At 45.8% G+C, this 21,674-nt stretch overlaps 1 protein-coding gene across 1 annotated transcript in view; it reads left to right on the top strand.

Moving 5' to 3' along the window:
• LOC116430551 (uncharacterized) overlaps positions 1-21,674 on the top strand; it is a 385,600-nt gene that overhangs the window by 354,720 nt on the left and 9,206 nt on the right. The window contains 3 exon segments of the mRNA XM_076372297.1: positions 4,564-4,717; positions 7,637-7,700; positions 8,559-8,585. Of these exon segments, the coding sequence (XP_076228412.1) occupies positions 4,564-4,717; positions 7,637-7,700; positions 8,559-8,585 (245 nt within the window).

The raw sequence follows: 21,674 nt of genomic DNA on the forward strand, positions 1-21,674 counted from the left end.
CGCGATCGTTCGTCGAAAATTGACCGGGTCGTATCGGTACGTCACGGGAGAGTCCACCCCCTCTTCCTCTGTTTCCCGGTATTTTTCGCGAAACGATTTGGCCGCGGTTCAGTGAACTGTCCAACTCGCCGCTGGCAACGGGATCACGGGCCGCAATTAAAGAGGCAATCTCTCGCCGGGAAAATCGTTGGCCCTAGATCTTCCAATCTCTACCCCGAATCTTCTTCTTCTTCTTCTTCTTCTTCTTCTTCCTCCTCTTCTTCTTCTTCGACCCTGTTTCTGTCCGTGGCGCAACGGTTCAACGGCTGCGTTTCCGCGAGAACGATCGAGCCGCAGCGCCGAAGGGATCCCCTCGATCTCTCGAAACGAGACGACGAGACAGAACACGGATTACCGGAAGAGAAACACGCCGGAAAAACACGGCGGCCCGTGTACACAGGCTCGCCGCCATTGTTGCTGGCTCGTCGAGCAACCACTTCTCCCCTTTTCCTTCTTTTCTCCGCCCTCTCTTTCTGCCTCTCCGCCTCTCTCTGTCTGTCTGTGTGTTCGCCACCGTCTCCCGTACACTGTCTCCCCTCGCCGAGAACCCCCACCGCACTCACCCTTCTCTCTGGGGCACGCATCATCGATGTTCCTTTTCTTTTTCACGTAATTAGCGATCCCGACACGCCATTTAGGACGGCGTTCGCGCGACTGTTATCGATCTGTGGCCGACGGCCTGCGTTCTTCTATCTTGGAAATCGGTCTCCTTGTGCTTTGTCGTTCGCGTCGAATGCAGATTAACGAATCGGTAATGAAGAAGGAAAGGATCTCTGAATAATTTCGTTTAAAGGAATTTTCAATGCTTTCGATAGAATTTGCTTGTCCGGGCAGCGCGGGGTGTAGCTTCTGCAAAACGGCCGGAAAAAGGAAATCGTTTGATCTTGTTCGTCGAGTGACTGGCGCACGGATCACCGCGGTCATTTCCGCGAGCTCGAATTTCCGGCGGGTCGATCAATTAATTATCGTTAATTGGGAGGCGTGCGCCGCTCGTGAATTCCGATGAAAGGCGAACGGACGTGTCCCGGGTTCCTAATTCGGGGCCGGCTCGTGAAACTCAACGCGGAATTATGAAACGCGAAGCGTTGGCGCTGTCATTTCGATGATTAATGTTCGATAAGCTGTCGCGCGGATACACCGGGGCTCGTAATTGAATTAGATTTCGCGTTGACCGTCGGCCCGAGTCGATCGAAAGTAATAATAACGATTGGACGAGGCCAGATTTCTGCGGGTTCGAAGGAACTTCAATTAAATCGTCCCGTCCTCTCGGTGAATAACTTTGGCAACACGAAAGTGACGTGAACGGGATTTTTATTAGAAGTACAGTCTCTTTTATAAAATACAAACTCGCTAAGATTCACCGTCTGTCGATTACATATGTTTGTTAAACGGAATTCCTTTGGACTGAGAATCTGTCGACAATCTAAACGTCAAGCTTTAAGAACGATCGTACTCTTCTCACTTTCGATTATTTCAACTTTATTTTTAATAATAATTCTACCTCTTCGATCATTAATCCTTCCGTCAGCATCGAAATATCGAGTTACTTTCGACGTCGTTGGACCACAGATCGAACAAACCGCGCCCAGAACATCGTTTGCCTAACACTCACCAACCCCGTAAGAACCACCCACGTGTTTTGGAATGTGCCTGCTGTACAATGCATCACGCTCTTTATTAGTCTTGTTCTATCCGCACCCGAGTTCCGCGCGTGCGATAACCGAACAACGGGAAAAAGTACACCCACTAGACCGATCGTCGGAACATCCGCCTACCTAACCACGTGCGACTGTTTGCACGGTAGTTGACTTGTAAACCACTCCCAGTTGTTGTTGCTGATTGTTGTTGTTTTACTGTTGCTCGTTGTTGCCACCCAAGTTCACTCTAGCCTAACCACAAGTATGTCTCTCTTCGTACGATTAATCTATGATTAATTGCAACTAATCAACCGGTGGTCGTCTGTTCCTTGAAGAGATTCAAGCTGATTCGCGTCACCATGAAAATTCGTTGTCTCGATTCTACTTCGTTGAACGATTCTACAGTTCACAATACATACATCAGGTCTGCCGGAAAGTTCTATCCGATAATCTCAAGTTTTCAAAGATCAGTCATTCTATAGAAATAGAATCCACAAATTACCATCACGCTGGAAATACCAATGAAATTATATTATCCAGTAAATACTAACAAACTTATTGGAAATATTATTTTTTGCTTTAATCCAGAAACGGACAGAACTTTTCGACAGACTTAGTGTACATTTAATTTTGGAAAAAAGGGAAACGTCCTTTCCGAGGTTCCGCCTCGAAAGAACCGGGATGACGAGAATCCTTCGATCTCTTCGGGACAGACGCTCAGCGTGGATCGCGAGGGCAATCGAGAGAAAAAAAGCGATCGTCGCTCGATCAATCCCCGGCCGAGGCTGACAAAAGGTAGGCAGAAACCATCAGTTTTTATTGCTCCTTTGCTCGGATCGAACGATCCCGCTCGATCGGGACACGTTTCCGGAGGAGGCTTCCAGCGGAGGGACGACTCCGCCTCCACGTGGGCTGATTCTCTTCCTAATTGTCGCTCGAACAATCACCGGAACGACTGCCGGAGGATACGGTCCTCGTCAAGGCTCTCTTCAGCGCCGAAAGCTTCCTCCCTTTACGACAGCGTCGTCAATGGACGCCAGTCTTCGACGGGATCGCTGGCTTCCTTTCAATCCGATAGCTTCTTCTACTTCTACTTCTTCTATTCTTCCCCCATATCGGAAGATCACTTCCGATCGACTTTGCGCTCTGTTCACGGTTTAAGGGTTCAGGGATCGAAAGCTGCGGGTAGTTTCAAGTTGTGTTCAGGGTTACTGAAGTACTCGCCGATAGAAGGTAATGGAACTTCGTCTGGCGATCGGATTTAGGGCCGGGGAATAGTCTTCGAAGATGCTTCTGATGTCATAGCCTCTTTAGTTCTGATAATTGTTTGTAATTTTCGATGGCTCCTTTGACTTCGACGAACCTTCCCGTTTCGTCTCGCCTGTATCTACGGACAGTTGATTCGCGTTGTAAATAAGTTATTCTTTGTAATGAATATTCTACCTTCGACTCTACTGGCAATGTATTTACAGAAAGAGTCTTCTTATAGACGCCCGTTTGATCTTTGAATCTACAAACAACGTATTTACATTTTTACAAAGATACCTTTTCTTAGAGGAATCTTCCCCCTTGTTTTCCCGACTCCGCGAACAGTAGCGTCGTCTTTTCGGAAAGGTACTTTCAGCCATTAAAGGCTTATCTTTTAATTAAAGTCTCCACTAAGGAAACCGGTGAATAATTTCACCTTTGCACGGTGTCCTTCTTCTCGGGACTGTTGTGCCAGAATAAAATTCCCACGTAGAGCAATGTGCAGGGGAGCATCACTCCGAAGAGGATGCACATAACCAACTTGAACAGAGGAGACTCCCAGAATTTCTTGCATTCCCCCGGAAATCTGATTCTCTGCGTGGATCTTCCACGTCGATTCGTCGATTCCTCGATCGAAAACCTGACGGTGAACGTTTTCACCCTTTCCGACGGGTTCTCGCGAGCCCCGGAAGTCTTCATGATGGATTTCAGGGTTTGCTGAGCCGAGGCGAAGGAATTCTCCGTTGTCACAGCGTACCCAGATTTTCCTGATAACGGTGCGGCAGATCTGTCGATAGACATGGTCGGCCTCGTCTTTGATTCCTCGGCTCGTGAAGTGTCTTCGGGTACTTCTCCATCATTGAAATCCTTCTTGACACTCGCCTGAGTGTCCTCTATCTCTCGGTAGCCCCTGTCTTCTCTATCTTGACGCGACATGCGTTACCATCCTCTATAACCGGCTCATCCTACAAATTCGTTGCTCCCCTCCTCTCGCTCGATCATCGAAGACACCGAACAGAATCGAAGATACGTTCTAAAACGCTTCAGTTGCACGTTGATATCTTCCTGCATCAACGGAAAACACCTCTCTAGCAACAGGATTTCCGTTTCTATCAGCTTCCTGAAACCGATCAAGAATCAATCGTTCTCCACAGTGAACGATTACCCAACTTCAAGCAATAATCTCGAAATCTAAAAACATCTCCAAAGATCACATTCAAAGTACACTACCAGATTCCAAACAGGCTCAGTCGTACCATTAAAAACCTTCCCTAATAATCACTGAGTCATCTACGAAACCAGCCCCTATCACGCGAGTCTACCAATCGTCGATCATTCCAAAGGAGATATCGTGTTCCCGAATCAATTCGAAATCACGTGGGTGTGCATCGTGCTCGGAGTTCATTGCCTCCTCTGTCGACAACCTCCACGACTTTCATCCCCCGCGTCTTGATCAGAAGGGTAAGAGAATTTGTGCTTTCGTCTCGCCGCGGAGAAAGGGCCGCAGCAGCCAGCCAGACCAGCGAAACGGCCATGGACCCGGGACGCGCGACTCGGTTGTCGCGAGTGAAACGACTCACCGTGTTACCGGGAGAAGGTAGGACCGCATTGGCATGTGCGTTTCTGTGTGTTGTTGCAGCCGCGGCGTTGAGAGGAGTCGCCATCCAAAGGGGCCGAGTGAACGCCGCGAGGGCGGCCTTCCCGACGAGCGCAGCCGCGCTCGCCCTCGCCAGGAATCCGGGGCCGCTCGCAGCTGCGGCCGCGGCCACGGCCCTGCATCCCTTCGCACCTGCGTAAGTAGATACCGATCGGGCACGCCGACGAAAGGACGCCTCTTCCTCTCAGTGGCGAGATTTTAAGCTTGAATTAACGATTCGACCGTCGCGCGGCTGACTCTACGACGTGCTGGACCTTTCGGGGATCGTGGATGGATTTGTTAGAATTGGAAATGTCCGATGTGTTTGGGAATGTTCGGGTGTATTGTTGGTCGCTTGTTCTATGCGAGAAGATTTAGTATATTTCATTAAATTTTAAGCGTTGGCGTATGTATTGAATTGAATTTAATTACATTTCATTTGATTGAATGCTGGAAATCCAACGTTTGGGGTGGATGTAATAACAGTTTACCTTCTCTGATCCTACGGGCTCGGTTGTTTGATGACAACATCAAATGTTGCGACGGTACCTTTTGATGACAGTCGTTAACGAGCTTCGAATTGAACATTCGATTTCGTCGAATCTGTCGAGGATCGGAGAATCCAGTCGAAACCCAGCACGCGTCGAGTTACTCGCGCAACGCACGCGCCTCGGCTCGTCAGGGGCTGCCTGTCCGAATCACTGCACCCGCATGCACCGGTCTAACCTTTGATGTATCTGAATGGGCACGACACCACTCTTTATCTTTTTTTTTTATACACCCGGAGAGGCTAATGTAATTTGCTAGTCCAAACCTTGAATCCGTAGCACCTTTCCTAGCGACTGAAGTGTGTTTCCTTCTAGAAAACGCGGTGTTACGAACGGTGAACCACGAGGGACGATTCGAAACGCGAATTCTGGGAGGACGGATCTCGGAGGAGGGTTAGGATGACAGAAAATCGCGACGGTTTCGACTCTGGCACGCAATTCCGTGATTAGAGACATCTTCGCGCGAAAAACGGAAATAAAATGCCGCTATTCCTTTTTTTGTTTAATTATCATTGTATTTCCTCGTACTACGGTATATCTAGAATATCTAGAAGCATTAATAACAAAGACTGATGGAGAATTTTCAAATCTTTAAAAAATAGGAATCGCAAAATGAGTAAAAAGTTCTGATACAGCAATGTAGACCGGATTCTTATTTCGATTCGATTCACGGTTTACCTCGCAATATTAGGACCGTTTGAGAATTCACGGAAGGAAACGTGAAGATTAAAAAACGAGGGAATCGTATTTTACATCGGCTTCGCGAATGTGAAAAAAGATTCGAGTGCAAACTCGTCGCGGGTCGATAAATCCGCGGTGGATTGACAGGACGCACAAATTTCATCGGTGTCTGGGATATTCTCGCGTTGGACTCGAGTAATTTATAGACGCGTCGGATTACAAACGCTCTTTCAGTACTCGTCATTAATTAAACCATTCTTCGGTAGGGATGAAAAAGGGCTGCCGCGCGAACGCATGGGAAAACGATATCGGTTTCACGGCTGTCGTTTCATCGTGACCCGGTGTTTTATTACTCGCGGACGAACAGTAACATCGCGGCCGGCTTGATTCACGAGCCGATGACACGTGACATCGTCGGGGCACGCAGCTCGTTCCTCCATTCAGAATCCGCGCGGATCCGTGGTTCGCCGGTCATCGCGACGCGTTTTCAGACTCCGCGCGCGCTCGGGCCAGCAGTGATTTATGCATTTTTTGTTGACTTTGCTGGAAAGCGCAGATAACGAACGACGAATCGAGTTAACGACGACTGGCCGTGTGTCGTACGGGAGATTCTGATCCTGTGACTAAGATCGATCTCGCGTTCGTTGATCGATAGAGCAGTTAACGTTCAATCGAAAAGAAATCGTTATTAAATTCTGATGTTTCGGGTCATCTTGAAATTATGATTCTTGAAAAATTGTTCAATCTATAATTACTTTTGGATCGTTGTCACGAGAATAGCTTAAAGTTTGAAATTATTTTTGGATCATTATTGTACAAGAATCTGTAAGGTTCAAGCTATTTATCTTCCGTTGTTATGTGGAATGATGAAATTCCTTTCAAAGAATATTAGAACTCGACAGTTTGAGACTAAACAAGCCGACGAGGAAACTCTCCGAGGCTTAAAGTCGTGTTTCCAGCACCGCGGTCGGTTCGACGGCGATATTTTCGTCGAAATCGAAGGAGAATATTCGCTGAGTCGAGTGAACAATGTTCTCCCCGTGTATGGGACAACTCGAGAGAACCCTTCGCCGCTGTATTGTTGTCCGCGGAACTCAAATCGGGTTTCGATCATCGGCGAAACGTCGGGAAAACGGAAGACGCGGAGGGCAAAAACAGAGTCCCAGCGCAAATATGGCGGCAGCGGCGGCCATTGCTCCGCTGGTTTCGCGACTCTTATGATGGGCGAAATCTTGATTCGATCGTTGCCCGGCTTCCAATTCCACGGAAAATAGAAAACGTATCTCCTTTCTGTCGGTCGAGCTTCCAATTTCAAGCTAGTTATTGGACAAACAAAGATGGCGGAAGGAGGAGTTGTAAGCTCGATCGACGTTCGTAATACGGGCATTAAAGTCTCCGCTTTGATTCTTCTTAAAATAATCTGTTGTCAGAGTTCTTCTTCCGTGTTTCATCGTAAATAAACAGTGGAACAGTAAGCAGTACTTTTCCATTAACAGTTCAAACAATCCTAGTACTCGATGTTACAAATATTATACGCTACTTCGTATTAAAGTCTAATTATTGGTTTTAAAAAGAATCAACAATTTAGTAAACCATTTCACGGTGTTACGTTTGATCTCGAGCTCCTTTTTCCTTTCTTTGAACATCCAGTTGTTACTGTTTCACTCGGAATCAACAATTTCTCGTGGAACGATCGAACGCGTCGCGAACTTAAATGCCCGCCGCGAGTAACGAAACGGGCCGCTTGAAAGCTCGCGTAAAGTTGAATCAACGGGCATAACGGAGCCGGTCGCGAGGCGTTCAAAGTTTCACGACAGCGTATTAACCGGTCGATTTTTCTTTTTCAGCGTCTATTACGACCCATTCCTAGCAGCGCACGCAGCGACACAGGATCCCAACTACAGGCTGCAGGTGAGAGAAACGTTCCCGCCGATTATTCCCGTCGGAAATTGTCCCTCGCGCTCTGTTTCCGGCGGCGGCGAGCGCCGACGAATGAGTTTTTAATTAAATCGAGCAACGCCTCGGGTCCCGATTGAAACGTCAGCGCGGTTAATCGATCACCTTTCAGACGGCGCCCGATAGATTATCGGGAATTAATTGGCGAACGAACCCCACTTGATCGTTCCCGCCTACGTACATCGATCTTCCCTTGATCTCGTTAAAGAAAATTGCGCGGCGCACGGTTGTCCCGTGACTCGAAAAATCGTGCCCGACCGGAATTTTCCGCTTCGACCGCGAGAGGAGCGTACACCGTTCAGTGTTACAAAATCAAGTCGAGTAAAAAATTACACCGAGTCCCCGCCGACGCGACGTACCGTCGAATCGAATCAGAATTCACCGGCGCCGCGAGCCGATTCCCCTGAAAGCATTGAATTCTTTTTTCGGGGCCGATCCTCGGCGAAACCGTGAAAACCTTTTTATGGAGAGTAGAGTTCGGTTTCCCATGGAACGATCGCGGAAAAGGGAAACAGTCGTTCAGGAAATGCGACGAAGGCATTCGAAGCGGAAAGTTCATTGTTTTGCGTGAAAGGGGCGGCGCGATCGATGTATTCGCCCGCGAATCGAGACGCTCGTCTGATCGACGCTTGGAAACAGAGCGGGGGTCGTTTAAATAGGCAAAAGATAAAAAAAAGAAAGAAAGAAAGAATGATAAAAATGAAAACAGAAAGAGGAAAGTAAAGATTAAAAAAGAAAAAGCAAACTAGAACGGAGAGGAAAGAAGGCACAGAAATATTGACTAAAGTCTGCAACTGTTCCGGACCCGTTTAGCTGGAATGGCCTCAAGCAACAGCTGACGTTAGTTGACACGTTTTGCCAGGCTTGCACACACCCGTGGAATACGCAGTGAAACCGATAACAATTACGCCGTTCCTCTATCTCGTTTCTACGCGTTCTTTCATCTACCGTCGCTCTCTCGCCCTTCTTTTCCGGCCTGACTCTCTCACTCTCTCTTCTCTCTCTCTCTCACTCTCTCTTCTCTCTCTCTCTCTCTTTCTCTCTCTCTCACACTCTCTCTCTCTCTCACTCTCTCTTCTCTCTCTTCTCTCTCTCTCTCTCACTCTCTCTTCTCTCTCTCTCTCTCACTCTCTCTTCTCTCTTCTCTCTCACTCTCTCTTCTCTCTCTTCTCTCTCTTCTCTCTCTCTCTCTCTTTCTCTCCCCACCTTCTATTTCTTCTCTTTACTCGCGACCCCTTCCTGTGCACTTTTTTCCATCGTCGTGGAATCGATTCTGTTCGCGAATTTTGCCAAGGATTTTCAAAAAACGCCAACTGTGTTCCAAAAATCGTGTTGCCATGTCCGACGAACCAGTAACTTCTTCTTCGACAAATTGAAAATATACAACATTTCGATCGTGAAACAATTTGGATTTGTCGCGTGGTAGAACAATCGAATTTGCCTCGCAGAAATATGAAACTCCGAATTCAATTATTTCCAAAATTTAGCTTCACGCGAGTTCTCGTCGCTTTTCCCGATTCTCGCGCGAGAGTTCGCTCCACTCGTCGCGCCACGATTTTCGAATCGCGCTCGGTGTCCCGAGCGTTTCACAAAATTTCTGTCACTCGAAATATTCCGGCGAAGATATTTCGGAACGGGGTATCGATTGCAGGACAGTCGAAAATAGCGTTGTCCCGTCGGTTACGACGTCGGAGCCGGCGATAAAATATTTCAAGTGACGAAATTAAGCGAGACGGCTCCGGGGCGAAAAAAAAAGAGTGGGAAGAAGTGAGGAGAGAGAAGGAGCGGGAGGAAAGGAAAAAATTTCGGGGAAAATACAGGCACAGGAAACGGGTAACGACAGCTATCATTTCCGAGCTTTCCCTCGACAGATCGTTTCGCAGCTGCGCGCTCGATCCCGCCGAGCGGAATGAAAATTAATTTCGCGCAACGCGTTCATTTTGCGAACTGCCCGTGCCCCGTTGTTTCAATGCCGGGATACGCAGCGACGCAACGCCGTTACGAAAATCCCATTCGAGAACACCGGCGAATGAAACGCGGGGGAAAATTCACTGCCGAATGAATTTCCGGGGTGCTCTCCACTCGCGCGTTTTAATAGACACGTTTTTTTTCTGCCTGGGATGAGAGTGTCAGTTCGCAAATGACCGTGGCCCATTCGACCCCCTTTCCTAAATCTCGGTGTCTTGATTTATATCGATCCCTTCGGACACCGCTCTGTGGCTGACAGTAAATTCATTTGATTCGTAAAAAGAGACGATTTCATTTGAACGGATATCTGTAGAATCGGTTCAATCGTACATTACAAGATTAACAGATAATACAATCTTTTGAAAATCATTCCTGAATTAACAAAGGCGTTCAAGTATTCGAGAAACAATTAAGACACCGCATCCTTTCCTTAAGCGTCACTGTGTACTGATCTAACGAGGGACGCTTTTTCGATAAGGGGATGAAAACCTCGCCAATAATGTCTTGATGAAAAGCGATTCCTCTTCGATGAATCTCATTGTTTCGAAGAATATGATTGAAAGGAATCTTTGTGTAGACCAATCGGCGATCGAGTGCAGGAAAAGCGTCCCCCGGTCTCAAAATGAAAAACACCCTACCGAATCACGAGACCGCGCGGCATCTTGTTGCATTTTGTCGCCTGATTTCTTCATCTTTCTCTCTGGTTCGCCCATCATCCGTCCATCGTTCGCAACCATCCGAAATCGATTTAGCGAAGCGGTATAATCGAAAGAGTCGTGAGTAACGGGGCCGATCAGTGAGATACGCGCGACGCGAAACACCGAAAAACCACCCCCAAAACAAGCCCGGCTCGAACTTCTTTTCAGGTTTGCCGTTTGTGTTTCAGGCTAAAGCGCCCGCCCTGGAGGTAGGAATTTTAAGGGTCCGCCCGTGAACATTTCTTCGCCCGTTGTTTGTCTGTTATTTCTTTTGTTTTTTTATATATACATATATATGTACATATACATACATATATGTATATGTAATATGTATATATATATATTCTCTATTCTCACACATCAACCACCCCCGAAACCCTTTGTCTTATCTCTCTCTCACGTTCTCTTGTTCCCTCGTTCCCCATGGTTTTTCGTTTGGACGCCGGTCAGGAGTGCTCACCGATCGTCGGAACAACGATTTCAACCCTCCAGAGTCCTCTCTACTTTTCCTTTCCGTGACACACCCTCCCTTATCATGTAAAAATACACGATTCGTAGCTCGGTAATGTCTCGAGGAAAATTTAGTTTTTCACGTCGCAGTTCCTGCGCTTCGTTTTCTTTTTTTCCGTTTTTTTTTCTCTTTTTTTCTTTTGGTTTTCCTTTCCTTTGTTTTCTCTGTTCTGCGCTTCATCCCCTCGAGTGTGCTCCTGTTTTTTTTTTCTCTCTTGGGACGATTGTACAGTATGCATGTAGTTCCCGTAGAATTTGGTTTCTCTGTTCGGTATCATTTGAAGTGTTTTTGTTTTCTCCTCTTTTTCTCTCTTTCTCTCTCTCTCTCTCTCTCTCTCTCTTTTTCTCTTTTTCTCTCTATCTTTTTTGGGGGGAGGATACTCTTTTGTCGCTTTCGTAGTTTTGAGAAGGAACCACGGTTGGTAGTTTTTTTTTCTGCCGGAAATGACACGCGAGCACGAGAAACTTGAAACGAGAGTTCGGTTCAATTCTTGAGCGAAGTAAAGTAGACGTTTTTTTTTCTCTTATTCTTTTGAATAATTTGTTAACCCTTTCGCTGTTCGATGTTTGCTCCTGTTTCACGATTTTGTTTGGAACACGTTTATTACACGGGGGGAACGCGCGTCCACGCGGTTCCTCCCTTCATCGTTCTCTTTGCAAACATTTGTCCCCAGCATGATGAATTTTGTAAGCATGTTGTATAGTCGAATGTTACAGGCTCAGTAGAACAGAAACGTTTTGTGTATGAAACTCTCTGCCCCGTTTGCGAGAGGCACTGAGAACACGACTTCGCCGAACTGTGTAGTGAACGATCTACGATGCAACGTTCACGGCGCTGAATTAAATATCAAGTTTAGCTTTACGACGTACTAGGCAGCGAAGGGGTTAACCATCAGTTTTATCGTGATCCATTAACCGAATGAAAGATTCGCCGATTTATCGTCCCAATAAAGGGAACATTAGCACACGCTAGTAAGTATGTAGATTGCGGATCTTTATGAGAACTCGTGTTAATAACTTCTAAAGGTTAGTTTGCAGCAGAAAAGGTCTTCACAAACCAATTTTGCTCGGTTCATCGATTGAGTTTACGAAACGTATACATTTTTACAGAATACCTAAAATTGTAGACTGAAAAATCTCTATAAATCGAAGTTCTAAAATTGAAAAATCGAAAATTAAAACACTGGAAACTAGAAGAGGCAAAACTAAGATATTCAACACGTAAAAAGTTAAAACCTGAAAATTTCTAAAGACAATACAATTCAATCATCCACCGTCTATTTACTCGAACAACCGCGATCGCTTCACAACACACGCATATTGCCCCGACGCACGGAAGAACACTGAACTTCGATCTCACGAAACTTCATTAAAAATAAACCCTCACAGCGATTCCACTAAAGATCCGCACTCGAATGAAAGCACAAAGAAAACTTCACGTCTCGCTTCCCATCGATGCAACCCCCACGACGAACACGAAGATTATTCCGGAAATTCTTCGTTCTTGAACCCCCGTCTCACCCCTGTTAACGCGGCGATCCCAAGTTTTCCCCAGCTCGAAACAAAGATTGAAATTGGTGAGCACTCCGCAGACTCGCGGCGAGTATTTTAGAAAGTGTTCTTTAGCTAGTTTAGAGTTGCTGCGAATTTCACCACCCCCATCCATTTACTCCCCCACCCCCCCTCGTTCCGGAGAGCCAGAGGATTCACTCCCACGTCGGAATAAGTTCTGCCGGCGACTTAATCGAGACCGTCCTCGACTCCCAACCCCTTCAGCCCGTGCAGCGTCTAGTTCTCGCGCGGGCTGCCGCTTGCTTTTGACGAAAACCCGGGCGGAAGTGGCGGCTGCTGGAATTCCGGGTCTCGACGATACACGTACCGACACGCGCGTACACACGACCCGTTCCATCCTCATCAAACCAACCCCTGCCCGGAATGGCTTCGCCGAATGAATTTCATCGCGGTTCCGATGCTCGAGGCGCGACTGCTTGATAGTCCACGGAGATATCGAGCACCATGGTCTCGGAAAATGGAGCAGCGTTTAACACGCCCGCTAGAGGCTCACTTTCGTTCTTCCGTTCCATTCGGGGGCGAAGCTCGAGACGGTTTGTGTGTCTCCGTTCGCTGGAGACGTTCCGCGCTGCGCGAGATGGTTCTTTGGTTCACGACCGACACTCGTCTAGCTTTCATTTTCTCGGATCTAATTGATCTGCTGATATAGAGATATTGATACAATGTTGGACGGCCAGTATAGTGAAGATGAATGAGTTAAATTCTGGAATCTTTGTCAACGCATTGCGTGCCGGTGAATTTTCAGAGAACTGAATCGTGCTGATGGCAATTTTCAGTGATCAACTTGTATCACGATAGATATAGAAGCTCGGATATCATGTTGTTATGTAATATACTTTAAATAGATCAATTCGAGTCAAATTGAATATTTGTTTAAATACTATGGTAACTAGCGAAGTTGCAGTCTTTATATAAAAACGAGATTTCTCGTTACCGGCACGCTATGTGTTCATAGTGAAATAATAGAGGGGAGGGAGTTAGAATGAAAAGTGTAGAAAACTGCTTCCCTTTGTTTCATTGGGAAGATAGAAATGGAGGTTGAAAACGGAACGAATCAGTTGAAAATTCGAATATGTTGGTTAAATCTCGCGATTCGAGTGAAACGCGGAGTGCCGTCCTCGCGTAACACGGAGAACGTCGAAAGCACGTCGACGGATGGAACGTTTAGAAGGCTTGTTGAGTTTCTTCGTTCCGCTGTTGAATAGTTCGTGCAAGGGATACGTACTTGACTACACTGTGTATCCAGCACGAGTTCCATGGATCCGGCAGATAATTGTTGTAGCGAACGTGTTGAAACCGTAGACGCTTGGTAGAATGAGAGTTCACGGTTAAACTGTGTTCCATGAGCATGAACTTAGCAGAGAAGATTTTGATGTTTGCGGATGTTGTGGTTGTTCCGAGCATCGATTATTATCACGCGGCCCGCCGCCTTAGAAACTTTCCACCCCCCCCCCCCCTTAGCCTCTGTTGATCTCGCCGCGCCATTGTATTATATACGTACGTACGTAGACTAAAATGGCCGACAAGCTGCCTCGAGTTTGTCTTAAGAATCTCAACAATTCCACCTCCGCCCAGACCCTCGACGTAGCGAAGCATCTATATTATTAGGAGGCATGCCTCGTTCTCTTAGGATCATTAGAAAATCATCTCGAAATTCTCGACTACAAGATTGCGCCATCGTAGCGGCTTCAAAGAAGAAACCACGAGAGAGAAAAAAAAGAATGAAAGTTCAAACTCCTCGACCAAGGGGCGCTGTCCTTTGATCAAAGACTCGTAATTAAACATTTCGAAATGAGTTCCGCTTTCCCGCGTGAAACGAGGAGAAGATTGCGACCGAAGAAACGGGAATCGCATTTCGCCCTTGAGCGACCGCGAAAAACGGGGACAGGCTTTCAGAATCCTACATTTTTCGAATCGTCAACGTAGATGTCTCGCGTCCACGTTCCAGCGGAATAGCTTTTCGTAATAACACGTTCCGAAATGTATTCCCCGCGTTTCTAACTTAAAGTATGAAGGAAAAGAAGGAATTTCGAGCGAAGAGACACGTTTCCCCTTTGAATAACCGACAAAAAACCAGGGGGAAGCTTCTGAATCTTACATTTTCCGACATGTAAACGTGAGAATCATGTAGCCGGTTTTCGACGGGGTGGCAATCATCCCTGCTCGTAAATATCCAGGCGCCGCACGTGCGTCGAATCGCAACCGCGTAGTTTTCGCGGTTAATTTCCGCCGGTGTAACGGCGATTCGATCCCCTTCCGTTCGTTGTCTCCCGCTTCTTGGGACCGGACCCGCCGCCCCGGGGATCTTCCTGCCCGCCATAGGATTTACGACCGTCCAGGGAACACGCTCGACCGCCCTACCGACCAGTAAACCCTTCATAAATCAACGTCGCGTCATTTCGCGTGTCCGACAGCTTCATTCCGGGGGTATTTCGCGGCGGCCGCGCACGTCTTCGACCTTCCACGTTAACCGAACCTCCTCCATTTTTCTTCCACCCGAATTTTTCGCTCCTTCGTAGACCTCGCTCGAATCGTACTTCATTTTTCCGGTGAAAAACAATTGAGAACGTTCCTGCATCTGTCATAAGACTCCCACCCGATGAATGTAGCATTTCAAGAAGAAATTCACTTCAGATGAGTATATTCTTCTCGTTTGCTCTCAGAAGATATCACTTTAAATATGAAGTTTATATTCGTCTTTCTGTCGTGGAATTGAATTCTTCTAGTATAAATTATAACAGACAATTTCAATCGTTTCGGTAGTAAAAAGAAAGATCCCTTGAGATGGTTCTATTTTTGTCACTTGCGATCAGTGGAAACAGCTTCAAGTATGAAAGTTACTTTGAATGATCGATTGAAAAATTAACCTCTTCTCTTATAATTACGTGTCACAGTCGTGATGAAAATTTTAAACCGAATACGGCAGATTTTGAAATTTTCTAAATTATTAATAATAAAATTATGTGATCGAAATGATTAAAATTTGATAGTTGAGATATTCAATGTTAATTTGAACGTCAGTGAAAGATATGTAATTATAGTGTAGATGTTGTTCACCGAATGATACGGTTTTCACTTTAAGAATATATCTAGCGTCCGAAGGTGTTGAACAAAGGCCAAGAAGCATTAGATTCGCAAAGGGAAATAACATTGAAATTTGCATAACACATCCAACGTACAAAAGCAACGTACAATCGGCGGTTCCAATGAAAATCGCGGTCAGTTCCCGAAATCCACGAGCCGATATTCGCTCTCGAGCCCGCGTTCCTCCAAGAAGCATTTTTCAAAATGAACCCTCCGTTAATTCGAGGGTCGGCGCGGCGTGTCGAGCGGGCTTCCAAGCAATTACCGTTTCCGTCGTCGCAATTCCCGTGCTCCGCCGCGGAAAAACGCGTCGCAGCCGGCCGGAACGAAAAGCGGGAAGCAATTATCGAGGCAACATTTTTGAGGCTGCCGGCGAAACGCAACGTCGGCGAGACGTTAGCAGGGGGCGGAGATCGTTAACGTAACATTTGACCCGTGAACGCGGATCCGCGCGTTGCGGTTTCGCCGTTTTCGCTAGTGGAACGTCCCAGCGGCCGGAAATGCCGAAGGGGTTGGGAGAAGGGAGTGGGAATGCGGTTCCGAGAAGCCTTTAGAAAATAATTGAGAGTTAATTGACGGGTGTCGCGGGATTCGCAGCTTCCGACCGCGATCGAATTAACATTGGCACCGAGTTTGAAAATAACCCGTTTCCCATTACTTTTTTCGAGATAATTAGAAGGGTTGCCGTTGATTTTCTGGAAGATGATTAAGTAAATTGGTTTAGCGACAGGCACATGATGAATTCAGATGTTTCACCTCTTGGCTTATGACTTCTTGATCGTTAGAGCTGCTTTAGTGATAATGAGTTAGCAAAAAGAGACAATTTCATCGTTATTTCATATTTATTATTAACTTTAAAATTAATTCAAAGTTTCCGGAGTAATGTGTTCTACTGTTCGTCGGAAAATCGTGACCACCGCTCTTACATGTTTCTAGAAGAGAAAGCATCGTCACGTCGCTGATAAATAAATGAAAATCGTTCGTTAACGATTCATCGAGGTCACGGGAGAAACTTGGATTAATAATGTATTATCTTAGTAGAGATGTAGTTGGGAATTATTGAACCCAATGTAGAGTGCGCACGGCACTGCTCGCCGAGTTCGGAAGAACGTGTAACGAGGATCTTCAATATTTCACTCTCAGACTTAGAGTCTTCTGCAATTCACGTTTAGTCCCGCTAGGTTCTCAAAGTTTAATATTCGATACGACTGCCTCTGCGAGCTTCCGAAATTATTGACGCTCGTCCTCCTCAAGTAAAAAAGGAAATCTATCAACACTCTTTTTTTCTACTCCGAAATTGTAATATCTCATCTCTTACTTCGAAGCATCGAAACCAATTCCATTCGAATGATTTTAAAAATATTTTCCAAACAGACACGGACGAACCTCTGTGTAACTAATCAACGAAAAAACATAAATCAGCAAACAATGCTATCTTATTTCAATATTTCACACATCCACGCAATACACAAACCTTAATATCATACACGAACCTTCATAATTCTGTATCGAGTCAAGCGCACGCTGAGAGTCACCCGTCGACTTCAAAGCGTTAAAATATTTCATCCCCTATTCAGAATCACCCAATTCGAAGTATCCCGTTCGCCCGGTATTTAAAACGTTATTCTACACGGATCGCGCAACGATATATTTCGAATACGGTATCCGAAATATTTTTCCTGCAAACTCCGCTCGAGTAATAATTCCCGCAGAGAGATCTCGTCCGCGGGAACGTTAAATAATTTCGCCGCGAAGCCAAACAGCCGGCTCGAGTGGCGAGCCGCTTGACCTACATCCCCGCGCGAAATATCTGGCCGAAAAGACGGGAATCGGCCACCGCGACCCAGAAACCCCCGAAAACCCGTCTGTTTTTCGTGATTCCTATCCAGCCACCCCCGTTATCGCCGGGGAGAGTCGCAGGATCGAACAACAACTGTCGCGGAAAACTTTCTGGCGCCGTCGGACCGGTGTTTTCGTGCGGCTCGCGACCCTTCTCGTTATTTTCAACGTCACTGGCAGTTATTATCGGAAGTTTCGCGCCGCTACAAGCACCGGATGATCCTGTGTTTCTGAAAATACGGAGGCGAGAAGCGAAGGGAGTCTTTTCTTGGCAGAATCGAACCCCAAGAGGATTCGTCTTCGTGATTGGTGGCTTTGATTTTATTAGACGGATGTTTACGTGAATTTTATTTATTAGGCGGATCAATGAATGACCTTACGTTTCCATTGCTTTCGGTATTTAGTATGCTCTGAAGTAATTTAGGAACTTCGATGTCTTGAATTTGAAATAATGGGTGTCTGGCAAACGACAAGATGAAGTGATACATGTTATCAAAGAAATTTGGGGAGAATTCTTTATTATATAGTATACGTAACGTCGGCATGGTTCATGATTGATCAGTTAATCGAGCAGAAAGGAAGAGATTCGTTTTGACAGTCTCAATTTTTACGATTGCTTCGAATCCACGGTTTATCGATACTTTTGGCGTTGATTATTCTTCGTTAGCGTTCTCGCGAAGGAGTTCGGAATTCGAGAGGAAAATAAGAAGCTGTTCATCAGTGGTTAGAAACTCTAGAATGTTGTTTACTTTGTTATTACTAGCTTCCTAAGGGTTTGCCGAAACTCCGGTCGATTCCCGGTAGTCTGTATTGCAGTAAACGCGGCTCGGGTGCCCGTGATTTATGAGAAGTCCGCTTAATACGCTGGGAAAGAAACCGTGTCTCCAGCGAGAGAATCATTAATCACCGGCCCGTGAGAAATGTGCATTTGTTCCGGAGTAAGGGTGCTCGTCGAAGATGAACCGTCTCGTAATGTATTCGTTGGCCCGTTACTGACCCAAGGAAACTTCGCCGTCCCGGCCGATTTAATTAAAACATGCGGCAGAATTCTATTTATCATCGGATTCGCCCCCTCGTGTGTTCCCAATTAATCCTTTGTGTCCTGAAGGGTGCTTCAAGCTACCAGTCTCATTAAAATGTTGCTGGAAGCTTCAATGGTGATCACTTATCAGATCAAGTACATTTAAATACATTCTCCTTAATCCAATCTCAGGTATTTCAACGACGTCGACGTTAACTTTTACATAGTAAATAATTCTACGCTGCGAACTATTACATTTTCGAAGCATCTGCAACGATAGCAATGGAAATTAAAAATAGAATTTAGAGTATGAAGAATAATATCTTAAAATGAAAAACTTTGAATGAATAATCTAGTTATTCAAATAACTAGAGATTGATGCAACCCCTTCGTGTCTAATATTTCGAACTTCGATGCGTAGTTGTGTTATCTCTGGAAAGAGTTCCCAGAATTTCGAATAATTCTCGTCAGCAACGGATGAATTAAAGTATCAGAATCGGAGGACATAGTTCTTCACACGTCCAATTAGAGTATTCTAATCCGAGACTGATCATCGGCTTTCCGGCGTCGAGTCTCGAGGATTCAGCGGCGACAAATAGGAGGATTTCGTCCAAGAAAAGCTGCAGCTCGAGCGGCGGCTTTCTTTCGTCGCCGATGAGAGTAATGTAATTTCGGGATTACCGGCCCGGGACGAGTGAAGCAGTTTCATAAAACGGGACGAAAGCAAGAGCGGGATTTAATTTCGGGCGCGACGAGTGCTCTCGGGACGGGCCGGGATGATTCGATAGGTCAAATGGTAATCCCCGAGTGTCTGGAGCTGATCTCTGTGTAACTGGTTCAAGCAGGAGCTTCCAGAAAAATTTCATCGGCTAGAATTTCAATCGTCGTTATCTCGCTCTCGTTTCATTTTCAAACTTATCGGTCGACCGTGGATTTTCGTGCGCATGTCAATCGTTTATGGGCCAATTTGCAGAAATTCGATTGGGGAACAAGTTTCCTCGCTTTATTCGACGTCCAGATGAATTTTATAGAAAGTAATTGAATATTTTGACTATTATTTTAATTATTCTTCTTCTAATAATAGTATTATTATATTCATTTCGATTATTCTTCTGTACTAAACTTCAGAAGATCAAAGATCCTGCAAATCCCACGAAATAATTAATGAATATCGAATATTCGGGAATCTATTGTTGCCAGTGACGCGGTCGTTAGATGTTTTCTTCGTTTCGATCTTATTCGGCTTGTAAGCTATTTGTTCTCTTTGTGCTGAGCTGTATCAAGAATATCTAGTCGCCGTTGCCTATCAATTTCTCCGTAGACACGATCCATTTGGTATTTATTGATCAACGCTCGAGACGGTTGGTAGGGTATCGCGCTAAGTGGTTCGCGAACGTTATTATGTGCCAGTGAAACGCGCACACAGGCCTCCGAACAGCCAAATAAAGCTCCCATCCGCCACGATCGACATTTAATGGAACCGTGTTGGAAATAATCGATGCCGGATGCGCGTCGAATAAAATTTTTAAAATTCCATTCCGGGAATACCACACGGTTTTCGCATTTTCCGAACAACGTTCGTCTCGCCTAGCTTGATGTGCTCGCCGAGTCGCGAATATCGATGCTGCCCTTCACGCGGAAGCTGCCGCGAGTAAAAGCGATTTCGTGAAATATGGAGTGCCCCAAAAATAACCGTCTGTTCTGACGAAACAGAAAAATTTAAACACCGGAATCTTCTATTTCACCGTTTCCCAATCGCCCGTTACGTATCTCACTAATATCGTACAGTGAACATATTTCTCTATTAACATAGCTCAATCTGTTATCCATATAGATTCATTGTTATTTTTCAACAACAGACGATTACATCGGAGACACCTTGTGAAAGCAGTTTACGAGCTAATGAAACGGTTCGTTTCTCTCGCGTTTCGGAACAGTTTTCCGCATTTCCTCCGGACGACTCGACGGCAGTCGGGTTGAGCAAATATTTTCCAAAAAATCCTATTACAATTTTCCAGTGGACACATAAAAGCTCGCGCACCTGCGATTGACGCGCTCGTTTTTCACGCGAGCGTCGCCGACGCGTCGCGTCGTATCGCGAGCGAATCGATTTCGCAGAGCAAACAGTACGATCATTTCCCCGCGTCGCTCCCTGTATATAAGCCATTCTTCCTGAAGCTTTGACCGACGGAAAGCAGTAGCTTCGAGAATCACATTTTTAGAACAGTGCTCGATATATTTGACTGCGTTGCGCGCGTCGACGAAACCGCGATCCTCGATTTTCATCCGGGAAGAGTTTCTTCGGATCTTTTTCTCGCGAGACATTCTTTTTGTTGCAACGATCGCCGATTCGTCGACGCGTTTTGGGAACGTGCTCGGTAAGGTCTTTGCAGAGTCTGTCAGGCACGAGGCGTTAATGGAGTACACGAGCGTACTTTGGAATTATGATGGAGATTTGATTCTGGGAACGTATGTCGACCAATGTTTGGAACAATTATCTGGTGAAACGTTATCGTTACAGGAATAATATCTGAAGCTAGATGCTATAGTTTCTCCGTTCCGATCAGCCGTCTTCGTTTCGGAAGCTTAGCTACTGACTTCGTTAGGAATCGAACGATGCCAGAATTAATACTAGAACTACCATGTTGTCTAGTGTATCTGAACGTTCGCATAATTAGCAACTCGAAATGAATCCATCCCCAGTGTTGCCCTGTCTGGCGGTTCCAGTGCAAAATTATTGTTGGAATATTTAATCATCGGGATAATCAGTCAATCAATTATTCGCAGCCCCTGGTAGCTTCGAACCTTCGATCCCACTCGGCGAAATACAGGATACTACCAACGAACCAACCCTTACGTATCCAACACGAATATTATCAAGCACTCTCAAAGAAAACAATGTTAAAACAACCAGACACAAATTGAATACCCTTCTCCACCTAGAAACCATAGCACATAGAAAGTAGGCCAAAGCTTCCTATTGTTATTCCACGAATTAGCTCCACGATATCTGGAACTTCGCTTAAAGATACCCACTCCAACCATTGCGAACCTCATACGTTCCACAGCATAGTACAGCGGAACCTCGATTATCCGACCGAACTGGGCGGCTGACAGCCCAAGCAAACGAAACCTCGAGAACAAATTTTTCAAAGCATGTTCGCAAAATTCGTTCGCACATAACCTGAGGTACTCCGAAGATCCAAATTGTTAACCGTTTACACTCGAGACGCGACT

The sequence above is a fragment of the Nomia melanderi genome, chromosome 11 (assembly GCF_051020985.1).
Source record: "Nomia melanderi isolate GNS246 chromosome 11, iyNomMela1, whole genome shotgun sequence".
NCBI lineage: Eukaryota > Metazoa > Arthropoda > Insecta > Hymenoptera > Halictidae > Nomia > Nomia melanderi.